The following is a 16,765-nucleotide window of genomic DNA, read 5'->3' as shown; positions in this document are numbered from 1 at the left end:
GCTTGTTGACTGTCAACGTGAGTCCAGCAAGGTGATCCTACAAGCCAATCAAGGATGAGGAAGGTCTCCCCTCCCCGCATCGCCACCTCATCGTGCGCCTCGACTTCTTTCATCATCATCACCGCAACGACTCCAGCTTTCTCCATCCGTCAATCTAAGTTGATGTGAGCTTTCCAGTTTTTCCGGCCAACCTTACTTTTTCACATCCAATTCCTGTCAATAACTCCGGCAATCAGTCCAGATGCAAGCCAACACAAGACATAGATCGACTTTGCCGATCTACGGACCCGATCGCAAGAACATCAAGAAGTCCCAAATAAAATTCATTCGTCCGGCACAGATGAGTTTGCTTGCTCGAGTAACGTGCTATCCTCCCTTGGGTCAAATAACATGTCACCAAAGGGGGTCCAGGAGCTCGGCATCCACGGATCCTGATACGGTAGATAATAACTCCCGTCTTCCATCACACTGCCGAATGATAGCTGATTTTGATAGATTAATTTCACCGTCGTGCTAGAATCAAGCACCTCATTCCCCGTGCAGCCCTGGGATATCCAAATATGGCATAACATCTCTAGTGCTGAGTGGACCGCAACTTCACTCGAAAATCGCGGGTCTACCGTGGCACCACTCATGAACGGCAGCGAAGAAGAATATAACTACTTCCGTAATGTCTTTTCAGGCAAAATAGCTCTCCCCTCAGGTCCTGGGAATGCACAATTCACTGTCCGCTATCGAATCAATCCAGATGCTGAATGGCAATGGGTGAACCAGCAACAGGGTGCAAGTGATGGGATATTGGTGTTTGGCTCAGAGGAGCCGGAGTTCACATCGCTGGAGACGACTCCAACAGAGTTCAGAAAATATTTCGAGAGAATGTCTGCCGATATTGACATTGAACCAAGAAAGAGCGAATCGCCTGGGTCAAACTTGTGGCATCTTTCGGGGAAAGCCGAACCAGCTCATGCAGGTGAATCGGGGTACAAAGAGCTGACCCTTGGAGTTCCTACATCAATCCTGCGGTATTTTTCCCTAGTGCGGATCTGGGCTCCATGGCTCGGTCCAAGACACGGACAAGGGAAGTTTGAATTGTCTGAAGAAGCCATACTGTGCTCGTTTCTGCGGACTGACGGAGTACACATTGTGCTTCTTGGGTTGTCTGGGACGGATAATGTCTTGACCACTTTTGGATCAGGCGAAAATGGGGAAGTAATTGTCAAATCTCTCAGTGACAATCCAGAGCCGTCTACATTCCAGATACTAGCATCAGCGGCGGAGGATTATGAAGTCGCAATGAGCGCAATCGTATACGAAGCTCGCAAGCTCGTAAGACCATATGCCGAGCAAGAGGCATCTGATCACAAGCGGGCACCGGTTTCGCCTCCACCGGACGATATAGTGGTGGTAGAAAAGGACGTGAAGGCACAGTGGATGGCTGAGTGGTATGACGGCTTAACCTACTGCACTTGGAACGGACTGGGTCAGGATTTGACAGAAGAGAAGATCCTTCGCGGTCTTGACTCACTGAAGTCTCATGGAATCCAGATCGCTAATTTGATCATTGACGACAACTGGCAAACCCTGGACGAGGCCGACTCACAATTTAAGAGGGGATGGAGGCAGTTTGAAGGAAATCCAGCTGCCTTTCCCAAAGGCTTCAAGCAGACCATTGAAGCCATTCGTCAAAAGCATCCCAACGTCGAACACATCGCAGTTTGGCATGCAATACTCGGGTATTGGGGAGGCATTTCATCGGAGGGTGAACTTGCCAAGACATACAAGACAAAAAGAGTAGAGATCAAAGTGCCTGCTGTGGGAGGAGCTATCTCGCATGCGTTTGAGAATGGCTCGGTGCTGGCAATTGACCCAGATGATGTCCAGAAATTCTACGACGACTTCTACAGATATCTTGCCTCCATTGGAGTTGACTCTGTCAAGGCAGACGCCCAGTTCTTCCTCGATTTGATCAAAGACCCAGAGGACCGGAGAAGATTCATCACCGCTTACCAGGATGCATGGTCCATCTCCACGTTGAGACACTTCAGCTCAAGGGCTATATCCTGCATGTCAATGTTCCCACAAGCCATTTTCCACTCACAGCTCCCAACGACCAAGCCTACTATTCCTCTGCGAAACTCAGACGACTTCTTCCCTAATATCGAGTCATCCCATCCATGGCACATCTTCTGCAACGCCCACAACGCCCTGCTGACCCGCTACCTGAACGTCGTCCCCGACTGGGACATGTTCCAAACAAGCCACCCGTACGCCGGTTTTCACGCCGCGGCACGTTGCATCTCCGGAGGGCCAGTATACATCACGGATGAACCCGGCAAGCACGACGTGTCTCTCATTGACCAAATGACTGCCAAAACCATACACGACGGAACCGTAATTCTCCGCCCAAGCTTAATCGGTCGTGCCATGGACATCTACCACGACTATAACGAAGGCCACATAGTGCGCGTAGGTACATATACAGGCTGGGCCCGAACCGGCAGCGGCATCCTAGGTCTCTTCAACATCTCCACTGCCGAGAAATCCACCATAACCCACCTCCTCGACTTCCCAGGAATCCACCAGGACTCCCAAGGCGACTACATCATCCGCGCCCACACCAGCGGCATGATTGCCTCGGACCTGCGCGTCCCAGACACGGAATCATCCCTAGTCACGGTAACTCTGCCCCCGAAGGGCTGGGAAATCCTAACAACATACCCAACTTACACCTTCGACCTGAAGGCCAAGAAACGTGCCTCCACAACATCCCCAGAGACGAAAGTAGCAGTCTTAGGCCTAATCGGAAAAATGACCGGCGCCGCAGCAACCATCTTCTCCGATATCTACGTTGAAGATAACGGCCGACTGCGATTCGACATCAGTCTGAAGGCTTTGGGAATACTGGGGATCTATTTCTCCGATTTGCCGGACTGGAGTGTTGATGACAACTTCATGGTCATGATACTGGGGAGACCTGTACCGAAGAAGACTGTCTGGAAGGAAGGTGGTGATGAGGGGAGAGTGGTGGCAGTGGACATCCTGTCTGCGTGGAAGGAGATGGGGTTGAAGGCTGGGTGGAGCAATGATGTCCTTGTTGAGGTGTTTGTTGGTTGAAACATCATTCATAGAGGGATGTGGCTGATGAAATGGGTACTGCTTCGGAGGCGTTATTCCTTTTAGAAGGTTCGAGTCAGTGGATATTAGTACAGGTATAGTAAAGTAAGAACAGACTCAGTATATACAAATATTCGCCAAGCAAGACGATTTAATAAGAGTGGTTGTTCTGAGCAAAGTATCCAAGGAAGCGAATTTACTACTCAGTAATAAGCTACTGGTGGCATATTGAACCCCTAGGAGCAACATTGACCAAAACGCTAGATGGGGATTAAGAATGTCCGTGAAAAATTTACATGAACTCAAACCTTTCATATCTTGATACAACACACATATATAACATTCTGCCATTATTCGTACGACAATTATATCACAAAAAAAAATAACAACAAGCTCCTTAAGACGCAGGATCAGTCAGATCGCAACAATTTTCTCCCACACCACAACTACACCCCCGCACCCTCCCTCCACTACTACCTCCTCACACCCCCCCCCAAGACAAGGAAAACCACCTAATAATCCCCCGTCGGCAACCCCCTAATCGGCACATACTGGCCATGAAACCCAAACGCCACGGGTCCAGCCACCCTCGCCCTCCCCAACTCGACCAGACTCCTCGCATCCAAACAAAGCAGATAACTCTTCCCCGTCAACCCATCGAACACCACACTAAGCAACACCCCATCATCCTCATCCTCATCCCCCTCCACAGCATCCGGATTCGGAACGAAGATCGGTTCCCCGGGGGACTGGGCATGATGGGACCATACCTTCGTTTCTCCGGAGATATTATCGAACTTGATGATGCTGTCGAAGAGCGTGGATTTTCCTGTGTCTGCAACGGCGTACATGTACCGGTGTTTGCGGGTTACGTAGGCCGGGTGCATGGTGGGGAGTTCGGGGGAGAAGGGTTTGCAGGAGGTAGATTCGAGGAGGGCTGATGAAGGTTCTTGGGATTCAGGGTTTGGTGTTATTGATGATGGTGATGATGGGATAGTAGGGAGTCGGAAGCGGGAGACAGATGAGCAAGTCGCGTCTGTTCTGGGCTTGGCGTGGGGAGAGTCGGAGAGGAGGAACTCGTAGTAGAGTTTGTGCATGAAGTCCGCGGTGTCGAAGGTGACGAGTTCGGCGATGATGTCGGTGTCGCCATTCTGGGTTGTTTCCTGCCACGCGTTGATGGTGTGGAAGCAGAAGAATGGTCGGCTGGTGTATGTGGCTACCAGACCTCGTTCGCCGGTGCGGTCGACGACGTACCAAGTTGCTGGGAGGGAGGGGTCGAAGGGTTTGATGGCGTCGAGGAAGCTCGTGGAGGTGGAACCAAAGTCGGCGGGGGAGATGTGGGCGTTCCAGACGCAGAGGACGACGTAGTCTGCTGTGATGAGGAGGGAGTGCAGGTAGGCTGGGGTTGCGGGGAAGGATGCTAGGATGGTGGTTTCGCCGGTTGATGCGGAGGTGCGGAAGATGCGGTAGGTATTGACCGGGCCTAACTCCAGGTTATAGTTGAAGATGTCGCCGGTCTTGGGGTCGGAGCGGGCGTGTGCGGCTGTGGCGGGACCTTTCAGGTCGGGGTGGAGGTTCTGCTGGCTGGCGAGGGTGATGGGTTCTAGGGTCTCTGGATCGAGCTGCTTGAAGGCGTTGAAGTCGGTTTTTGCGTGCAGGGTTTTGATCCCGGAAGATGTGTCCCAGCGGTGACTGTTGGCGGAATTATCGGCGAGGCCTGGCATGTTGATGCTCAGAGTGACTCCGACATTTGCGGTCGTGGCAGTGGGTTTCTCTTCGGGTTCGTACTCCGTCTGGACCTTTTGGTATACGACCTTGCAGGGATCTCGCTTTTGGCCGAAGCTGAGTTTGTGCATCTCGCCGGTCTGTCTTACCTGCTCGATAAGAGCGTCGGTGGAGAAACGGGAGTTGTACAAGACGCGCACTGATGGGTGGGTGTTGTCAGGGGCTAGGAGCTGGAATCGGTGGGTTTCACTGAAGCCATCGAACCAGTGACTGGCGCGAAAGGTCTCTCCATTGACGGTGTCGACCTTGTATTTGCCTGGTCCGGTGCGATAGAGGATACCAGCTGCGTAGGCGGGAATCTGGCCTTCAACGGGGAGCTCGATAGGTGTTTTCTCCTCGTAGTTGGCGTCGAACTGTGAGATCGACTATTAGTGAAAGAAGATAGGAGTGTCGATGAGGAAGACTTACGCCTTTGACATTAGGCCAATTGTTGAAGTGGTCTTTAGTGCGACTTTCCTGTATGGCGGACATTGTGTGAGCAAAGCGCTGAGAATGCTGTGTGTGGGGTAAATTGAAGGTGGTTTCTGTTGGAGTGATTGATGATGAATCCGAGAAGAATGAGAGGTGGGTTCACGTACTATTTATCTGCTTGACTCTAGCGAGGAGTGGGTTGTGAGGTGGCTATGGTCAACTTTGTCGCAGCTCAAAGAAATGGCTCGAGCACAGCGGTGGGGGAATTCCGCCGGAGTTGGAGCTGTCATATCACCGTCGTGCTTACGGTGGAGGCTTGCCTGTCTCGCAGTGGTATCCAAAAAAAAAAATAACTTGTCTGACCTGCATGCGGTATTATCCATTTTTCACACGCCTGAAAAAATTCATACGCTGATGATAGCCACAAGCCCGCAATAAGCGCAAGAGACTAAGTCCTTATATACAGTCTAATGATAGTAGTGATATAAACTGCCCTGCCATGCTCTATTCGCTGGTGTTCCCAAACTCCAAGTAGATGGCTTATTCCTCGAAGTACCATACCTTTCTTTGATGCTCCTGTTCGTAAAGCGGCTGTGTAATTTCATCCCTCTGTTTGGACGCCATCGCGTCGTGCGCGAGCCTTCAGACGAGTCTGAAGGTTTGGATAGTAAGGCTGGAGCCCTAGATCCCATGTGGGAAGCGCCAAATCAGGTATTGAGTTTATGGGTTCGGGCTGCGATTGGTTGAAAGTCGGCGAAGGGGTGTGCTGGTTGCGCGGAGCCCCCCCGCTATCCTGTAGTCGCAAGTAAGTGCACGTTTTCCTCCGCGTGGCGCATTCTAAGCATGGCTGCCCCCCATCACAGGATTTCTTTAGCCTGGCGCAGACATCACATGCATGCCGTTCTTTGCCGCCTATTCGAGGTCCTGGGATGGCCTGGCCGGCATGTATGCGGGCAGAACAAGACTTCCAGTGTCGCCGCAAGACATCTCTTTGACAAGCCTCCAACGTCAGTTCATGCATTGATCCATCATGCATAGCATACACACCCTCGTTTGTAATGAGAGCCGCAAAATCCACATCTGAAAGGCTTCTGTGAGCTATCTGAGCGCCATTCATCAGTACCACCCACGGTCCTTGCTTTGCTTCCAAAAAGTGTGTATATCATACGGGTAGCTATATGTCGCTTGTGATGGTCTAAGCGATGAAAGATTGCTGAGCAAAATTGACAACTCCATACGCCATCCATGGCTCGGTCGTCGGTAGAGGCCTGCATAGTTGTGTAGCCCACGAGGCTGGCGGCAAATCAGCAACGCACTGTTGGTTGTAGCTGCATACACTAGGCAGAAATGACTGGAACCATGCGGGGTCAGAGCATTCGATGACCGCTTGCAACTGAGCTTGGAGCGGGAATCATCCACACTGGCGGGATCGGGACCGTTGATCTCATGAGATGAGAAAAGGAACGAAGAAAATCCAGGAGCGGAGCTGAGAAGGGCTCCGAGCGAGATGCCCCTCCCGAGTCAGCAATAAGCAGAGTGGAGGAATCCCGCAGGCTACCGAGCCAGTGCGGATTAGTGAGGCGGAGGTGGAGGTGGAGGTAAGCCGAAAGATTGGAAACCCCGGCGGCATTCCCCCGCAGACCCGAGGCCGATTGGCCACATCGCGCCTCAGCCACCATGGTTTGTTCCCTGGCTAGCGAATCCAGTCTCACGTGGTATATGTATTTCTTGCTAACATGTATCGACTCCCGATACCATATGGTTCAGTCCAGATAGTTCCGTCTATACTGGCATCGAGGAGCCATCCGTGGCAGATGATATCGTCATCTCCCTTACGATAGTTTGGCACGGGAAAAGCTATTTTCTTGACGAGCGAGTCGAACTCAACACTTTCCTCGTCTTTGGAATAGTATCTCTGCTTTCCCAACTGTCGTGACTTGTAGCACTGAAAGAGTTGCCGTACAAAGCCTTTGTCATCCCCGAGATGGTCCTTGCCATTAACCATCTCAAACTCATCGGCTGAATCTGCAATCAGGAGCCGTTCGAGTGAGGGCAAGAAGTCAGTTGACTGCCAGCCAGACCGAACATCGCGATCCAAGCCAGAAGGTGCAACAAGGACCAGGTGTGTCAAGTTCGAACACCGGCGGAGTCCCCCGATGAATTGCATGGATGTGACATCAACTTCGCACAGGGCAAGACGGCGCAGACGAGGCCATAGTGACCACACCGCTGGTTCATAATCCGCCTCCTCCAGCTGGTCGGAAGGGGTCTCCCAAATGTAGGGTAGCTTTTGCGTATCAAGGCAAAGGTCGTCTGCAGCTGAACAGAATTCCTCTAATAGCGTCAAGCGCTTGAACGCTTCGCGTAGCATGGGGCGCACCTCCAACTCGGGGATTGACGGGTTATAGAAGCGCAGGGGTAAATCAATCACCAGCCTGGTCAAGCGGTGACAAAGGTGAAACGAGAGCGTTTCGATATCTCTCGCAACCGGGGGCCTATCTGGCTCATCCAAAACCAGTACAAGGCCAGCTGCAGTACTTTTCTGTACTTGTGCCCCCGTATCATTTGGCCTTCGGTTGACAAGTTCTGGTGGCTCACATTCGAGCAGTTGCCCCAATAACCATTCATCGTCAATAAGAAGACAGTGATTGATGAGAAGTCGTCTTGCGATCTGGCAAGTAAATCGCGAAACCAATGTCAAGTTGACCAAGGTATCGATTTCTCCTGAAAAGTCGGGATACGCCACCGGCGGATCTGGAGGGATGATAGACTCAATAATGAGTTGAATGATTTCGGGCGGAAGACGCATTGGCACCAAGGTGTCCCCGGCGATCTTGTCAGGTAAGTCTCTATGTGAAGCAACGAATGTTTTCTGACTGATATTAGGAGGGCACGATCGACAGAAACAGAGGGGAGAAGTTGTTCAGAGCAAAAGTCGATCTGGGCGAATGTCTCTCATGGATGTTGGCGGGGGGATGCTCGAATCCTTCTGTCCGGCAAGCAAAGTCAACAAACATGTGAAGGGCGTCGTGTTCCCCGGTCGCCGTAAAGCTATATAGGTCAAACTGCGAGCATCGCGGGGGATCCTGGTCATCCAAGGGACTAAATACGCTGCCTAGAATATTCAACTCGGCAGGAAAAATGGCCAGTTGTTGCAAAGATGCCCAGCTTCCTGGAGATCTGCCGGCGTCGTCCAGCCGGCCGATCTTGGCTTAGTGCCGGTACAGGTGATGGCTAAACCCGATCTAGCTTAGCGTTTTATCTCCCCATAGCCACCAGTCCATCTCGTCTTCCCATTTCTATACCAGCTTGTAAATACCTTTCGAACACCACATTCTAGGAGAGGCTTTATTACTATTGTTATTATTATCAATATCATTCAATAGATTATGGGAGAGGTCGTTATCATGGATTATTTCCTGTCACTGCTCCCCAGATATATGCCGCCCAGCTTCCCATCACAAGCAACACCAAACCAGTGAAGCAGCAGATGGAGATTATTCTGCTACGCTGGTAGTGTGTCACCAGATGATGTTCCCGAAGCTTGCCGATGTACTCAGCTCCGGTGGCCAGGCGTCGCTTGCGGGTCCATTGCAGAGGAGCAAGATCCCGACCGATAATGGAACCGATCAGGAGGACGATCGAAACAATCGCGCAACAGATGGCCAGAAAGAGGTAGACCCGCACGGATCGACGGTAGGAATCATTATCAGCATCTTGAAGTGCACCTGTAATGATGCCGATAATAATCGTCATTCTAAAACCATTGGTTAGTCCTTGCATTCTCTATGCTTGTTTGGTTACTAAGGGTTCATACGCGTTATTCATGGTAACCTTTAGTGCGTACGCAGAGCCAAAGACCGACTGATGCCAAAGAGTCGTACGGATGCCGTCGATGATAGATGTTGGACCCAGTGAAACCGCAACCGCGTACATACCGAATGCCGCGGCTGTGCCTTGTTTGGACTCGGCGAAGTTCACCAATACCATGGCGATAAAGATCCCCAAACCGCACACACATACTGTGATAAACCGTGAGTAAACTGTAGCTCAGCAGCATGAGTTAAGTACGTACGAACAGAGGCACGATGGCCGAGGATGTCAGTAAAAACTCCCAAGCAGGGTACAAGGAAGAAACCTGGATTGGTCAGCGAAATCTCTTGTAACGTGAAGATCAGTTGATGACCTACCTGCATATTGGGCTAAAGAGCTGTACCATCCCGCCGTGATCGCATCGACATTGAATCTCTTCTCAGCTAACTCTGTGGCGTTCGAGCTGAAGACACTGGCTGTGCTAGTCTGGAACATCGAGAAGGCGAGAATAGCCCAAAACATCCACGGCAATTGAAACATCTTGCGGAGTTCGAACTTCTTGTTCTTTTCGGTCAGAGTTTCCTGGGTTGCCTTGTCTTCGCGACCACGGAAGTGTTTCTCGCAATAACGATTGAATAGCCAGAAGAAGCAAGTTGCTGCGTTCGTGAAAAGGTTCATGAAGACGGACGTCCAAAAGACCCAAGCAAAATTACCGGTATTCTGTTCAGTGTCAGGAGATTGAAAGACTTTATTGTCGATGGTACGCCTACCTTAGCGATGATGTTTGCTGTTGACTTTCCTACAAACCCTCCAATCTGTATCGGTCAGCTTCATTATGTGCCGTGTGTGGTGATCTGCTTACTTTGCCAATTGCCAGTTCAAAACCAAGGGTCGAGGCGAATCCATTGCTTGGAGGAAACCACGACGAGAACATCTTGTACTGTGCCGTTTGGGTAGCAATGTCACCAAGGGAGAGGATGATCCTTCCGCCGACCATGAACTTGAAGGATCGAACTGTGGTTGCAGCAGCCACCAGTATGGATCCAATGGTGTACACGATATTGCCATAAACAATCATCCCTGTGGCAGGTTAGATGTTGCAAACTGAACGACGAAGGTGTGATATACTTACGAGCACCTCCTACTCTGTCGGTCACAATACCACCCGGTAGAAGAAGGACGGTAGCCATAAAGTTCTCACTGGCTTCAAGTAACGAGAATTGAGTATTCGTGATGTGCATTTGCTACACCGAAGGTCAGTAATATCTCCAGTGTTGAAAGCAGTGTGTAATTACCTTCTTCAAAGTACTCTTCATCGCTCCTACAACGCCGCTGCTCCAGTGGGACCCGAAACTGATGCAGGAAATAACAAACACGGCGATCAGCTTAGCGAGCAACGGTGGCGGCCGTTTTCCATTTGCATTGTCCATTACCGTGTTGTTGTCTGTTGAATGGAACGAGTCTGAAGAGGTAGGCTCTGCAGTTGTAACCTCGGTGACTTTCTTGTCGGTCGCCATATTGCAAGGCGAGGGCAGATAAACCACCAACCAGACGTTATCAGGCTCACGGTTAGTCTGAAGATATAAGTTGGCGGCCTTTGTGCAGTCGTTCCTCTTGCAATAATACTCAGCAAATTTTCCGTCGCACAAGAACAAAAGGCAAGCAGCGAAGAGAGGAATGGATCGACACAGTCTTTATAGGAACGCTAGCAGCAGGGAGCAAGCGTGCTCAGACAAGCTAATTCTTCTCTTCTCACCGATCGGACCTATGGTGCCAAGGAGATCCCATCAGATAAGATGCCCGTGTTTCTCCGACTGTCGCAAAAGCATCCCTTTCGAGGAAAGCCGCCTGTCTTAGGATTGCGATATTAGGCTTGGCATCTGTGAAAACCTCGATTTGCTGGAGCATGTGGTGTGCTAATATTATTGAAGCTGTGGCAGTAGTCTGCTTTCATTGGCCATATCCTGCTCACTGTGACTGATTGATAAGATTGGTGTTGTGATATGACCCACTCCGCGGACAGGTTCCGTAAGGGAAAAGCCATCAAGGGAGGCTAAAACAATGGGTTGCCAAGCCTGTTCCGCTGCTCGATGATAATGGCTAGGTCTCAAGGTCGTAATGGTATCCACTCAGTGTGCGGATCGTCTGGGAAGAGCGCGCCGTCCGCTCATTTTGCCTCTTCCCCCGATGATCAAAACCGGATCCAGACTTCAGGTCTCCGGTCTCAACATGCGTGCCCTGTCTTCAGATTTTATGTGTGTGTTGATGCTTGTCAGTCTTTCAACGCTCGAGCTTTCGCCATTCACGGTTCTTGCCTATGATAGGAGACCCTTCCGCCAAGCTACAAAATTTTAGCCTATTTGACGTGTCCGCCATGTGCACTCGGGATTAAGTATTAAGGTTCGTTGGCATGCTCCCCACCACAGCACGTGGAATCATCAGCAGTCGGAACTTGGAACAAACAGGAGAAGAATCCTCACACGTAATTACTTGCTCAGCTTGCTCGAGTGAATTGTTCCACCTTCCAGGGACCACGTCGTCGGTGGACTCAACCTCCGAATAGTGGGGACAATGACCCAACAAGGATACTTAACTGACCATTAATCGATGAAAATTGGTATTTCTCGTTCAGAAGATGGGTAGTGGTGCCAGGCACTAACATGTTCTTTGTCTGTCCTTCGAATATCCTTCCTGATTCAAGAGGGCTCCTCTTCATCTCCCACCCTCGACAAAGGACAATGTCTGTCGTAGAGTGCCTACTGCTATTAAGGGAATAAACATGACAACATCTGCTGGATAACTCCGAAAAAGTCTTCCACAAACTATATTCACAGATCAGCGGTAACTGAAAATGCATTCTTCACGCCAGAATGAGTCAAAGGCACCGGCAAAACTAATGATGAAGACAGCCCTGCTGATCAGTTCAGAAGTCAGCACTTTGGTTTGTACCGCCATGAAAGACCTGCTGTGAAGATACCTTCCAAGGCCTATATCGTTGCCTACGGGATATTAAGTGAATAAAACTAGACCTCAGCAGGGCTCCGTGAAAGATCCCGCTGTCTACGGGAAGTACCATGAAGAGAATCTCTCCCACGCAGGGTCATCCTCCAAGGGACAACCCACGCCCATTTAAACAGCCTCTAGAAGCTCTGGCGCTAGTTGATAAAGATGCTTATCGTAGCACAACTTTACGCCTCTCAGCCTAGGAACTTCCCATTCCTTCTATAACAGCCGACGCCCCTGTACTTACAATAAAAGCGACTTGCCACTTGAACAATCCTTATCAGTTTCTTTGGGCACCAGAGATATCCCCCCTTCACCATCGAACCCACAGACAAGGAAGGTATCACTCATCATCAAGATGAAGTTCGAACGACCCTCCTCGCCCCTTACCATTGACGGCGGGAGGCTTGTATGTCGCGAACACCTCCTCGTGATCTGCGCTATGTGCTGCGTGGATTACAGCAAGATGAGAGAGGATATCGAAATGTGGGAAGCAGGCGATGACTATAACAACCATATCGTTCAGGACATCCAAATGGAGGAAGCAGGTGATGCTTATAATGACAACAACAGTTCTACCAAAGCCACCAGAAACGAGAGACAACAACACTCGATGAACCCTCGATCAATGGAGATCCATGAGCCACACCGAAAATCCAACAAGAGACATAAGGGCCGACACGGCAAAGAAAGCCGAATTCAGCCCGTTTTCCCCCAGAGATTCCTCCCTCCAACACCAGACGATACTCCACGATCACTCTTCAAACCTCTCGTTTTCGTATCAGAGGGCAGGCCTTCGATACGCCGATTTGTTGGAAGAGAGAACCACTACCAATGCCTGGTATATACAGCTGGCGCTTGCCATGATAATTGGAAGGGGGATGAGAACTATGCCAAAGCTGGCTGGTCATTCGTATACAGACCCCAGAACCCATCACGCAACATTACCGGTGGGGTTGCTGGTCGTCTCGAGTTGATGGGCCCAAGTAGAGTCTATCATCAACAGACGAGAACTCGTGCAGAGCTGCGAGCTGTGATTGCAGCCTTGAAGTATCTGTCTCATGACGGCAATACGTTTGACAGCGTGGTTGTCGCCACGGACTCAAGTTATGTTGTGAACAATGCAACAGTTTGGATCCGTAAATGGCTTACAAGGGATTGGAAAAATGCTGGTGGCAGACCGATCAAGAATAGGGACTTATGGGAGGCGTTGCTGAAGGAGGTGAGGTGTTGCTATGTGCAGGGAAGAGAGGTTCATCTGTGGCACATTGATAGGTTGCTAAATCAGGATGCGGTTAGGCTGGCTAATTGGGCGACCGTGCCTGACTCGGCGCCTATCGAGTTTGTGGAGGACATTTCTCCTTCGTGATGATCGTTCATGTGGGAATTTTATCTACAGTTCTATCGTAAGCCCAGCTTCTTTGGACGTCAGTTTCGGTAACAATACTCTTTATTTTTCTAATGCTCTGCAGCCATCATTGTAGTGTATATAGAAACGACCGGCAATAGCAATCTTCTATTACGATTTTAACCTGGGCTGAGCCCCATCAAGTCCCCCAAAATTTCCTCGGCAATTTCCCGAAGCCTTGGAATCTCAAAGGAAAGCACAGTGGATGGGTTGGACACGGGGTTTGCACCAAACAACTGCTGTTTCGTAAAATGGATGGAGTCATCAATAGGCAGAGGATCGGGCTTAGGAAATACTACCTATTTATCCATGATTAGTAGAAAACCTAACAAAGAAGTAAACAAGTGCTTACCAGCTCACGATTAAGGAGGCTACCCGTGTTCCCGCGGCCCCAGACTTCAATAGTTCCTTTGACCTTATTATTACGCACCTTGCTCCACTTCAAGAGTATAACATATTCCACTTCAACTGTGCCGGCCAACCACAAGTCCTTGTCTATTCGCAGACGCGGAAAACTTTCGGACCATCCTGATTCAATCACAACTGATGGCATTCTATCGGTACGGGCGGAAAGGTATAGATCTGGCTCTTTAGACGAAGATGTGTAAGCACCGATGAATCCTTCAAATCCTAGATCTTTTCGTCAGAACAATTGAGTTGTTAGGTATTCTAAGACTTACTCGTTCCCACACCGAAGGCAATCTTGAGATGTTCACCCTTCTTGACCAAGCCGTCATAGGCCCAATCTAACATAGAGGACATCACCCACTGTTGATGAGCGTCGTGAAGATATGTCGGCATCGCACGAACCCAGAGGGTCTTCTCCAAAGAATTGTAGCTGACTCTAAAGCAGGACATTGTTGGTAAGCTAATATGTATACTTATCTGGGAGCTTACCTAGATGTTCTTCTCTCCACGTCGGGGTGTTCTACCAATGTCCGAGCGACCAGTAAACCGTCTTCGGGCTCAACTTCCTCGTATGTATACTCAGTATACTCAACTATTGATGAGAGAAGCTCGATAATATCAGCGACTATCTCTTGGGCTTCTGGTCTCGGAAGCTTGGCACTGAGGGGTGGCTCCGGAGAAGGAGAGCGTGCAAGAACTCCTGGCGCCATGGTTGACATGTTCTGAATAGATGATAGATGAAACGAGGTTGGGAAGGTGGATGGGAATTTTCTGGGGAGGAAAGGAGGTCAGGGGAGAAGGAAGGTACAGGCTGCCAGATGAGGTGGGAAGTCTGTCATCAATGCCTGGGGCTTAGAAGGAAGTCAAGCACATCACCTAAATGTAACAACTTCGTCATTCACTCTCGGCCCTATGTCAGCAGAAAGAGTCTCTATTAATACAGAGAAGAAAGAAAAATACTGATGTGTATGGTGTGTTCTGTAAACTAATTGTCCAAAGTAATATTCGGGGTATGGGGTGGAACCGATGTACTCGGGGAAGCTTCTCGCGCAGCTGGAGGGTTTGAGCATGTAAGGGTAAAGGCTTAGAGTGGTTCAAATTATGATATTTCACGCAGCGTTGATTGCCATGTCTATGAAGTTACACCCTCTCAACTAAATAATTATCGTGCTCGAGTGCCAAAGAACCCGAGGACGAAGTTATTCACGTTATGATACTATCCTACCTAAGCACTGCAATCCAATAGTTGAGATTCCCTTCCTTGTCCGCCTCATCCAAGAGACTACGATATGTATTCACATAAAATCCTGATAATTCCCTCCTTACTCTCCGGATATCACTGCAACTGATCACTGATATATTGACTGTGCGCTAATTGAATTGCCAATTATTCCATTTACTATGATTATTCATTGCCTGCCTCGGACTCGGGGAGGGATATAAAATGCCACTTTTCCCCTTCGTAATCTTCCTTCTGTATTGTCCCCTCAACTTAAATAACTTGATAAAACATGGGGTATTGGTCTTTAGAATCAAAGAATTGGTCTACCAAGGGAAATTGTCTAGCACTTCCGAAAAGAATTCAATAAGTAGTATATCTAGATACCTAATCGCTGAACCCACGCAAGTTAGGAGTACACCCTGAACTCGCCAAACTACTTTACTGATGTCGATGAAAACATATACCCTCTCGACGAAGCCCAAATTGGGTTTATGAGATGGTCTTCCGTTCATATTACGAGGTTTTATGGGGAGCTCAAGTTTAAACGACGAATATGTTCCAGATGCAAAGAAATAACAGGAGAAGGCGAGTGCAATCTTCCTTCATTAAACTTCCCACTTGGCATTTGCCAACCTTCTGAATATTCTCTCCCTTTCATGCCATCTCCTCCCTTTTTCGCCAATAATGGAATACCAAGTTCAAGACGTTGAACGCACACTAACCTTGCGTAGGTGTATGAATCATCATAATCTCTTGTAGTAGCCCTACGGGCCTATATCGACTGCTCGGTGGGCCGCTGTTGAAAACAGTCTCGGCGTTTTGCTGGCTTCATTTGCCCATTGCTATCCAGCAAGCCCAATGAGCTACCCTTGCTGAACAATTGAATTATGAGCATCCATGGTGCTGTCATTTGGCATACTTGAATCCACTTCTAGTATTTCCTATGGGCCGCTGAGGTTCCTTCGTCTCAGAGTGGTCTTGTTCTTACCTTTACCAGCTGGCCCAATGGGCCGTTGTTTTTGCTGCTGGGCCATTGCATATAGCAACTGTACGTTATCTCATCACGGCGTCGAAAATCCCGTACGTGGCTAATACCAGACCTTTATAGTACATGAACTGGTTATGTTTCCCAAAAGACAATACATGTGTTGCCAAAGGAAAATGCGCAGTTGAAGTGCGTGGGGTGTAGGTTACTACTTTAACCCGTTACTTCCCAGTAGCGGAGAAGTTCGGGCAAAGTCTCGAGAAGCAGAAAGCGATTTTGAACCTTACATCGGTATTACGCAGTTATGGCTCTCAATATTGCCTTGTTAAATATTTCTAACAAGCATATGCTTCCGTGCTATATAGCGGAAGTTCAGCCGGAAATGTCGGCGGCATGTGGATCATAATACTAACCCAAGCAGGATTGTGCACAACGATCTGAAGAGTACAAGGTGAAACTTACGGACGAAACAGCATTATTACGATTATGGTATGCATTCTACATTTATCGCAGTAGAATGACTCTCTTTCATATAAAGGACTAAAGAGGGGCATCCTGGGGGTGTGAGATATCGACAAATCTGGCAATAAACAACCTGCTATCCGACAAGCAAGAC

General features: G+C 49.3%; 6 protein-coding genes across 6 annotated transcripts; 2 read left to right on the top strand and 4 right to left on the bottom strand.

The window, feature by feature from the left end:
* The first annotated feature begins 126 nt into the window (after positions 1-126).
* Positions 127-3,283, top strand: BO83DRAFT_439763 (putative raffinose synthase protein Sip1). The gene is made up of 2 exons (XM_025536200.1): positions 127-439; positions 496-3,283. Exons 1-2 carry the CDS (start codon positions 242-244, stop codon positions 3,112-3,114), a joined length of 2,817 nt encoding a protein of 938 aa, XP_025385351.1. The 5' UTR covers positions 127-241; the 3' UTR covers positions 3,115-3,283.
* Positions 3,284-3,626: 343 nt separating this feature from the next.
* BO83DRAFT_366674 (carotenoid oxygenase family protein) lies at positions 3,627-5,426 on the bottom strand (the record flags this gene model as incomplete). Its single annotated transcript, XM_025529725.1, has 2 exons — positions 5,308-5,426; positions 3,627-5,252 (listed from the first exon to the last, which is right to left on the bottom strand). The coding sequence occupies exons 1-2, from the start codon at positions 5,368-5,370 to the stop codon at positions 3,627-3,629; spliced, it is 1,689 nt and encodes a 562-aa protein (XP_025385350.1). The 5' UTR covers positions 5,371-5,426.
* A 376-nt stretch (positions 5,427-5,802) lies between these two features.
* On the bottom strand, positions 5,803-6,801 carry BO83DRAFT_105312 (uncharacterized protein). Its single transcript, XM_025525889.1, has 3 exons — positions 6,479-6,801; positions 6,358-6,412; positions 5,803-6,299 (listed from the first exon to the last, which is right to left on the bottom strand). Exons 1-3 carry the CDS (start codon positions 6,582-6,584, stop codon positions 5,912-5,914), a joined length of 549 nt encoding a protein of 182 aa, XP_025385349.1. The 5' UTR covers positions 6,585-6,801; the 3' UTR covers positions 5,803-5,911.
* Positions 6,802-7,018: 217 nt separating this feature from the next.
* Positions 7,019-10,640, bottom strand: BO83DRAFT_319145 (putative MFS transporter; the record flags this gene model as incomplete). Its single annotated transcript, XM_025527763.1, is given in 9 exon segments — positions 7,019-8,157; positions 8,820-9,096; positions 9,115-9,332; positions 9,386-9,448; positions 9,501-9,843; positions 9,894-9,938; positions 9,986-10,203; positions 10,256-10,367; positions 10,419-10,640. The coding sequence occupies 9 exon segments, from the start codon at positions 10,638-10,640 to the stop codon at positions 7,019-7,021; spliced, it is 2,637 nt and encodes an 878-aa protein (XP_025385348.1).
* A 1,844-nt stretch (positions 10,641-12,484) lies between these two features.
* BO83DRAFT_366664 (ribonuclease H-like protein) lies at positions 12,485-13,495 on the top strand (the record flags this gene model as incomplete). The annotated part of the gene is made up of 2 exons (XM_025529724.1): positions 12,485-12,535; positions 12,653-13,495. The coding sequence occupies 2 exons, from the start codon at positions 12,485-12,487 to the stop codon at positions 13,493-13,495; spliced, it is 894 nt and encodes a 297-aa protein (XP_025385347.1).
* Positions 13,496-13,653: 158 nt separating this feature from the next.
* On the bottom strand, positions 13,654-14,652 carry BO83DRAFT_319384 (uncharacterized protein; the record flags this gene model as incomplete). The annotated part of the gene is made up of 4 exons (XM_025527778.1): positions 13,654-13,833; positions 13,887-14,164; positions 14,215-14,378; positions 14,432-14,652. 4 exons carry the CDS (start codon positions 14,650-14,652, stop codon positions 13,654-13,656), a joined length of 843 nt encoding a protein of 280 aa, XP_025385346.1.
* Between the last annotated feature and the right edge of the window lie 2,113 nt (positions 14,653-16,765).

Source organism: Aspergillus eucalypticola (genome assembly GCF_003184535.1).
Source record: "Aspergillus eucalypticola CBS 122712 chromosome Unknown BO83scaffold_23, whole genome shotgun sequence".
Taxonomy (NCBI): Eukaryota; Fungi; Ascomycota; class Eurotiomycetes; order Eurotiales; family Aspergillaceae; genus Aspergillus; species Aspergillus eucalypticola.
This window is presented reverse-complemented; position numbering and strand designations above follow the sequence as displayed.